General features: G+C 39.6%; 1 protein-coding gene across 1 annotated transcript; it reads right to left on the reverse strand.

Moving 5' to 3' along the window:
• Nucleotides 1–6,117: 6,117 nt before the first annotated feature.
• On the reverse strand, nt 6,118–7,184 carry LOC126267851 (uncharacterized). Its single transcript, XM_049973160.1, has 2 exons — nt 6,696–7,184; nt 6,118–6,516 (listed from the first exon to the last, which is right to left on the reverse strand). The coding sequence occupies exons 1-2, from the start codon at nt 7,182–7,184 to the stop codon at nt 6,118–6,120; spliced, it is 888 nt and encodes a 295-aa protein (XP_049829117.1).
• Nucleotides 7,185–8,544: the final 1,360 nt, after the last annotated feature.

Here is an 8,544-nt window from a genome sequence, read left to right on the forward strand (position 1 = left end):
TTCTATCAGTCTGATTTCCACACCAGGGAGATACAACACAGTAAACCCAGATCCCCATGTCACTGTACAGTATTCATATCCCACCATGTATTTTTTGAGCAAATGTGATAATGAACACAATACCGACATTGAAGTTAACGAGGCGGTAGTAGAGCAGAAATAGAATGAATCAAATATTCTAGATGCTACACAATGACAAGAGCTTTCTGACTTACTTTTTAAATATGCAAGTGTTTTAATAAGATTCCAGGAGTAATCAAAGATTATGAACATAAACTTAATGTCTGTCCTCACGAAACATTTTGTTATGTCTTACCCTATACTGTGGGCAAAGTGTGAAGCAGTTAAGCAGGAAATCAATAGAACGAGCAAATTTGCGATCATACAGCCATCATTTTACCATATTGCAGCCCAATACTACCGGTTAGCAAACCTGATTCATCAGTACAAGTAGTTTTAGACGCTAGAGGCATAAACAAAATCCTAGTACCAGTAAGAACAAAGCCAGAAAATTTAGATGAACAGTTTCTAAAATTCTCTAACACCACATATTTCAGCATCCTCGATCTTAAAAAATCTTACTGGCAAACAAAGTTACATGAGGAGAGTAGAAAATACACAGCATTTGTCTGCAATTGCAGGAGTTATGAATTTCAAGTTCTACCCTTCGGCTTAAACATAAGTGCAGGTGTATTTACATCAACTTTGGACAGCGACCTATGACCAGAATTGCTGAGTAAGGTTACCATTTATGTTGTTGATATGTTAATAGCCACATCAACTTGGGCAGAACACATCAGTATAATGGAAAAAGTTCAGATGGCTCTGAGCACTGTGGGACTTAACATCTGGGGTCATCAGTCCCCTAGAACTTAGAAGTACTTAAACTTAAGTAACCTCAGGACATCACACACCCATTCCCAAGGCAGGATTCGAACCTGCGACTGTAGCAGTCGCACGGTTCCGGACTGAAGAGCCTACAACCGCTCGTCCATCGCGGCTGGCTTGGAAAAAGTATTTCAGAGATTTACAGAGTAATAAATAACAGCAAGTCATGAAAAAACTAGCTTTGGCAAAGAACAAGTAAAACTTTTAGGACATATCATATCAGAACAGGGTATATTACCAGACCCAAACAAAATAGATGCCATACGTAATTGCCTCACCCTAAGGAACAGAAAACAATTGAAAGCATATCTAGGACTAAGTTCCTTTTCCCGAAAATTTATACCACAGCAACTTATGGATAGCGAAGCCCTACTTAACCTGTTGAGAAAGAATAAGCCTTGGTTATCGGATGAGAGATGCCAGGAGGACTTTAGCAAAAATAAAAATGCGTTAATATCAGCAAACATTTTGAGTCATCCTGACATGTCCAAAGACTTTTGTTTCAGCACGGATGCCTCGTCTCAGGGGCTGGGGGCATGTTTGTTCCAGATACAAAAAGAAGGAGGAAAACTCGTAAACAAAGTCATCAGCTTTGCTAGCAAAGCTTTATCAGAGGCGGAAAGATCATATTCCGTATCAGAGCTGGAAAGCTTAGCAGTAATTTGGTCGTTTAAGAAATTTGAATATTTTCTTTGGGGTAAAAACACTAAAGTCTACTGTGATCACCAGTCATTATTATTTTTCTCATAACATGTAAACTGTTACACCAAAGACTAGGGAGGTGGTGTTTGTATCTACAGGAATTCAATTTTGAAATAATATACCATAAAGGTCAGTCAGAATGTTATGCAGGTACATTATCTAAATTATCACAGGGACAAGAGAAGTTAAGTGAACTGTCTGAACACGATTCAGAAATCGGTACATTACTGATGCAAAGTAGTACACAACAATTAGACTACAAAAATTTTTGTAAACAAATGGGAATAATACAACAACAAGACAACAGGTGGAAGAAGGCAATACAAAATCTTAACTGGAATGCAAACCACAAGGTAAGTAAATGGTATCAGTTACACAAAGGCGTTTTGATTGTACACCCTTTGGGACCAAAGTAAATTTAAGCTATACGTATATGTACAAAACACTGTGCGCTTTCATTGCATATCACTGCACAGTGTGGGGGCAATTGTATTGGTACGTAAGAAAAGCACTGACAAAAATCATTAGAGCGATCACTGTAAGCATCAGTAAAAGATGTATTTTACTATGATGGAAGGCGGTACCAAATGAGGGAAACCTTATTCAATTTTTTTTTGCAATTAATAGAGAGACTCTGTCTTTAGCCTCGTGGACAGAAGACGCTTTTCTTGTGAATCAATGTGTTGTCTGAATAATAATCCTATGAAAACATTAAGTCTAAAAGTTCGTTTTTGTGCAAAATCACGAAAGTTTTCCTTTCTTCTGCGCATCATCGCAATGTCAGGTCAACAAGCGCCCTGTACCGCCGAAGAAGCCCGATCAAGAACTAATGTCATTCACATGGTGAAGAGATAAATACTCATGGCGGAAGAAGACGAATATAACCAAGGATACCAGACGTAAGTTCACGACACCACTGGCTCACAATTTACGGGATTTGTGAGTTAAACGTGAAAAAACAATATATTCGCTGCAAAAACTCATAAAAACCAGTGCCAATACTACAATCTATTTGGTTAATATATAAATTTGCACATACACCATTCGTTTGTAACATATTTTTACGAGCTTCGAAGAGGAGCGACTGCAATAATGGATAGGAACTGTGATTGCTGTGTACAGATGGGAGCGGAGTTGGTGACCCTTCGCTCACAGCTCCAAACTGCGTTGGCTTCCGTCACGCAGCTTGAGGCTGCTGCCAAGGTGCATCACTGTGAGGGGTTGGATGCAGGGATGCGAGGGACGTCGAGCACGACCCACTTGTTCCCTGATCGGTCCACTGTTGTGGCCACCCCAGGTACTGCCTGCACTGAGGTTGATCCCTCACCCATGGTCGAGTGAGAGATCATTCTAAAGTCTGGCAGGCAGCGAAAAACTTTCTGAGCGGCCGATTGTAGGGCCTCCCTGGCTCATTTGACGAACAGGTTTCGGGCAATATCTGTAGCTGGCGATGTCTCTAAGGCGGATGCAGTCGTTCACCCTGTCACAGAGGAAGCTTCTCGACCTGCAAGGTCTGGGCATTCACAGAGGGTGTGTTTGCTGGTAGTTGGGAGCTCCAGCATTAGGCGTGTAATGGGGCCACTTAGGAAAGTGGCTGCCAAGGAGGGAAACAAAGCCAGTGTGCTTACTGGGGGGAGATACTATGGATGTGGAAAGGGTGCTTCTGGATGGCATGAAGAGCACAGGGTGCAGCCAACTGCAGGTGGTGGCTCATGTTGGTACCAATTATGTGTGTTGCTTTGGATCCGAGGAGGTTCTCTCTGGTTTTGGACAGCTAGCGGAAATGGTAAAGACTGTCAGTCTTGCTTGCGAGATTAAGGCAGAGCTCACCATCTGCAGCTTCATCGATACAACCGAATGTGGTCCTATGTTGCAGAGCCGAGTGGAGGGTCTGAATCAGAGGCTAAGGCGGTTCTGCGGTCATGTAGGCTGCAGATTTCTTGACTTGCACCATCTGGTGGTGGGTTTCTAGGGTTTGCTTAATAGGTCATGAGTCCATTACACACAGAAAGCGGCTACACGGGTAGTGGTGGCTGTGTAGAAGGGACTGGTCGGTTTTTTTGGTTAGAGTGTCTCAGGGAACCACAGAAGGGGCGTCCGTCTAAAAGGGGGCTGGTGAAACACAGTAAGGTAGTTGTAGAAACGATCGGTATTGTAGCTGAAAATTATCGTAGCTGTGTTGGGAAAGAAACAAAACTACAAGCCCTGATAGAAAGCACTGAAGCTCAAACAGTTATAGGTACAGAAAACTGGCTAAAGCCGGAAATAAGTTTAGCCGAAATTTTTTCAAACGATCTAACAGTGTTCAGAAAGGATAGATTAAATACAGTTGGTGGTGGAGTGTTTATTGGTGTCAGAATTAGTTTACCTTGTAGTGAAACTTAAGTAGATAGTTCCCACCAAATAGTTGCACTTGACAATTGGACTAAACCATTAACTGGGTCGTTTTACCTACCCCCGACTCAGATCATTTAGTTGCGAAGCAGTTCAAAAAAAACTTGAGTCTCATTTCAAGTAGGTACCCTACTCCTACAATTATAATCGGCGGTGACTTCAATCTGCCCTCGATATACAGAAAAAATAATACGTTTAACGCTGGCGACAGCGCTAAAAATCATCCTTAAATTGTACTGAATTCTTCCTCAGAAAATTATTTTAAATAATTAGTTCATGAGCCCAGTCGAAGCTTAAATGGTTGCGAAAGCATACTTAAACTCATGGCAACAAATAATCCTGGAGAAATAGTGAGTATCGTGACGAATACAGGGATTAGCGAACACAAGGCATTTGCTGCTGTGCTGAATAGCATAACACCTACAAACATCAAAAAGAATACAAAGTACATTTTTTTAAAAAACTGTTAAAAATGCTATTAACGCCTTTTTAAGAGACAGTCTTCACTCCTTCCTGTATGATCATGTGAGAGTAGAAAAGTTGTGGAATGATTTCAAAGAGATAGTATCGACAGCAATTGAGAGATATATACCACATAATTAATAAGTGATGTTACTGATCCCCCATGGTACACAAAACAGCTCAGATCGCTGTTGCAGAAGCAGCGAAAAAAACACGCCAAATTTCAAAGAACGCAAAATCACCAAGTCTGACAAAGTTTTGCAGAAGTTCGAAATATAGCGCGTACTTTAATGCTAGATGCATTTAATAATTTCCGCAACGAAACTCTGTCTCGAAATCTGGCAGAAAAGCCAAAGAGAGTCTGGTCATTCATAAAGCACATCAGTGGGAAGACGCAATCATTACCTTCATTGCCCGGTAACAACGGTGAAGCCACTGACGACAGTGTCACTAAAGCAGAGTTATTAAACACGGTTTTCCGAAACACCTTCACCAAAGAAGAAGAAGTAAATATTCCTGAATTCGAGGCAAGAACAACTGCCAAGATGAGAAACGTAGAAGTAGATATCCTCGGTGTAGCAAAGTAGCTTCAGTCACTTAATAAAGGAAAGGGTTCCGGTCCAGATTGTATACCATTCAGGTTCCTCTCAGAGTATGCTGATGCAATATCTCCATATTTAGCAATTATATACAACTGTTCGCTCACAGAAAGATCCATATGTAAAAATTGGAAAATTGCTCAAGTCACACCAATACCCAAAAGGGAATCGATTTTCAGTAGAGTTTTGGAACATATACTGTGTTCGAACATTATGAATTACCTCGAACAAAACGAAGAAAACAAAAATTGCTCAAGTCACACCAATACCTAAAAAGGGAAGTAGGAGTAATGCGTTGAATTACAGGCCCATATCACTAATGTCGATTTGCAGTAGGATTTTGGAACGTATTCTGTGTTCGATCATTATGAACTACCCCGAAGAAAACGATTTATTGACACATAGTCAGCACGGATTCAGAAAATATCGTTCTTGCGAAACAGAACTAGCTCTTTATACTCATGAAGTAATGAGTGCTGTCGACAGGAGATATCAAATTGATTACATATTTTTAGATTTCCTGGAGGCTTTCGAAACCGTTCCTCCCAAGTGTCTTTTAACTAAACTGCGTGTCTATGGAATATCGCCTCAGTTGTGCGACTGGATTCGTGATTTCCTGTCAGAAAGGTCACAGTTCGTAGTAATAGATGTTAAGTCATCGAGTAAAACAGAAGTAATATCCGGCGTTCCCCAAGGAGGTGTTATAGGCCTTCAGTTGTTCTTGATCTACATTAACGACATAGGAGATAATCTGAGTAGCCATCTTAGATTGGTTGCAGACGACGCTGTCATTTACCGTCTTATAACCTCTTCAGTCCCGAAGATAAACAAAGAATGGAAAAATGTTTCAGTTACTTTTCTTGGTGCATCTGATGTCAAAGTAACCCAAAAAATCTAATTTTGAAATTTTATTTTATATAATGTTTGAGTAATTGAATGTACACATGTGTGTACATTGGGTCTCAACAGAGAAAAAAATGCCGACCTCATAATATTTTCATATTTTTATTACAAATGAAAAATGTACACATTACTTCTCATTTTTATGTACACATTACATTTTATGAACACATTACTTCTCATGTTTATTGAATTTAGCAAAACAATTGTTTTTTAATACGCCCAAATAAACTTTGCACTTTTTACACATTATGCAAGAACGTGACTTGCACCCTAGTAACCGACCCCTTGAGGCAAAACTACTCTCAATATATTCAGGAAGGTGGTCAACCCTGTCACATTTGCTTTCTCTAGTTGGCTTTGGTACAATTCGTCTTCGTTTTGTGGGCTGATGCTGCTCATCTTCATCAGAACTGTTGACATACTCCTGCGTCACACTCGGAAAAATTTCTTTCGACTGTTCCAGTGAGTCTACAATTTTTAAGACTTTACCAAGTCGTGGGACAAGTGAATTCTGAAGTTTATGAGAGACATCCACTTTTGTTTTGGTATCCCATCTTTTTGACAACACCTTTTGTACATAATCCATGAATTAATTGTGGCTAAATCAGTGAAGTGATTGAATACTCTGACAGACCACTTTTTTGTTCTGATGTTTGACCTATAGTATGCCATTTATCTATCACAAAGATCAATGCTACCCATATTGCGATTATAGCTTTTGATGATGGCTGGCTGTTTGCCACTAACCTTTGCTTTTTCTGTATTGCACCATCGTTTGCAGGTACCCTCTGGTTCGATCCCTATGCACGAAGATAAGAAAGTGATGGATTTATTGTCCTTCCATTTGAGGGCACAAATTTCCTGGTCCTTCCTTACGTACTCATCCCATTGCCCCCGCTGCAGCTCCTGATCTCTCTTGAACTTAGAAGCTACTTCTTTTATTCTATTGGCCATCACAGTTCCTGTCTGAAATATATTCCTGTCTAGTAAAAGCTGAACAGATTTTGTACTGGTGAAAAATCTGTCACTGTAAATTACATGATTGTAATCATTGGATATAGTTCTAGCCAGTAGTTTGAGTATACCCGCTCCCAGGCCATGTTCTTTTTGATCGCTGTCAGGAATTGTTCCTTTGCCAGTGTATATAGCAAAATCAAGGACAAGTCCATCTGAAGACGCTAAAATAAAATTTTTGAGGACAAGTGGATTAGGTTTGGAAGGTACATATGTTCGCATCTTACACCTCTCTGTGAATGGAATCATCTGTTCATCCACAGAAACGTGTTGAGACCTGGGTAAACTAATACATTTATTTCTAAAAGCATCAATTAAAGGTTTAACCTTCCAAAGTTTGTCATTTACGTCATGATCTTCCAAATTATTTACGAAATGCAGATTATTTCGTAATTTGTAGTATCTATCTCTTGTCATGGATTACAAGTGGAATATCCAGATGCATACTCCAGTAAATTCTTGCCTGGGGCAATTTCAATGTACCCATCAATATCTCAATTCCGACAAAGGACAAAATTTCATTAGTATTTGTATCCAGACTTTTTGAGTTCTTTTGGCAATGATATAAATTAGTTTGTCCTGCAACATTTTTCCAGAAATTTTTATCGAAGTACTCGAAGAAAAACTGTGTAGGGTTTCTCAGTTCACCATCAGTCTGTTCTTCAAAGTTGTCGTCAGATGTCTGTCGATTACACATCCTGCAAACAAATAGTACCACTGAAAAATACTGATCTAAATCATGTCAGATGACACACAGAACTACACCAATGTATTGCTTACTTAGATTGCCTCCATCTTAGTAGACGACAGTGAGAAGATGAAGCTGATGCAGATGCCTCAGGAGTAACATCCACATTGCATCCTTCAACTTCAAGCACACCAATTCGTTCAGGTGGAGTTGGAGGTTCATCAATAGGATCATCAACGTCTGACAAGGAACTCAAGTCACTCGTCTCGAGCAGTTTTATAATTTCATCGTCTGTTAGGGCTGAGAAGCGAAAATGAAATAAAGTGAAAGTAACTGTTGATGTTTCGGAATAAAGAAATGAAACTGAACCTAATAACAAAATTAAAAGTTTTTGAGTTTTCACCTGTTTTTTTTTTTTTAACTAATTTTGTTCGATACTGTTCGTTGCGTTTGGTCGGGGCGGACGTCACAAGACATCCGTTCAAAGTGATCGTTGGTTCCTTGACTCAGTATTTTTATTACAGAGCTCACACAGCCCTCTGACCGAACACGCTACCGTGTAGGCTGATTAGAACCCTAGACCTATGTGTTCCGAAACCAACACGCTACCCATTACACCAGAACAACCACAATAACTTAGGTGCTCTCCTGGAGTATCAGTAGCTAAACTTTCGACTTTAATTTAGATTACGTTTTAAATTACGATTTCACAATGAGATCAGTTTTAGCGTTAGTACCACTACATTCTGTGAGCTAAGACCTGATGTACACAAATGTGTACTTCAAATTCAACAGTCGATGTTTGTAAAACTACGAAATTATCGTTTTCATTGCATACACATATCACTTTCTTGATATCTTGTTTGAAGTAAGACACGATAAAAACAGTAATAC

Source organism: Schistocerca gregaria, chromosome 4, assembly GCF_023897955.1.
Source record: "Schistocerca gregaria isolate iqSchGreg1 chromosome 4, iqSchGreg1.2, whole genome shotgun sequence".
Lineage (NCBI taxonomy): Eukaryota > Metazoa > Arthropoda > Insecta > Orthoptera > Acrididae > Schistocerca > Schistocerca gregaria.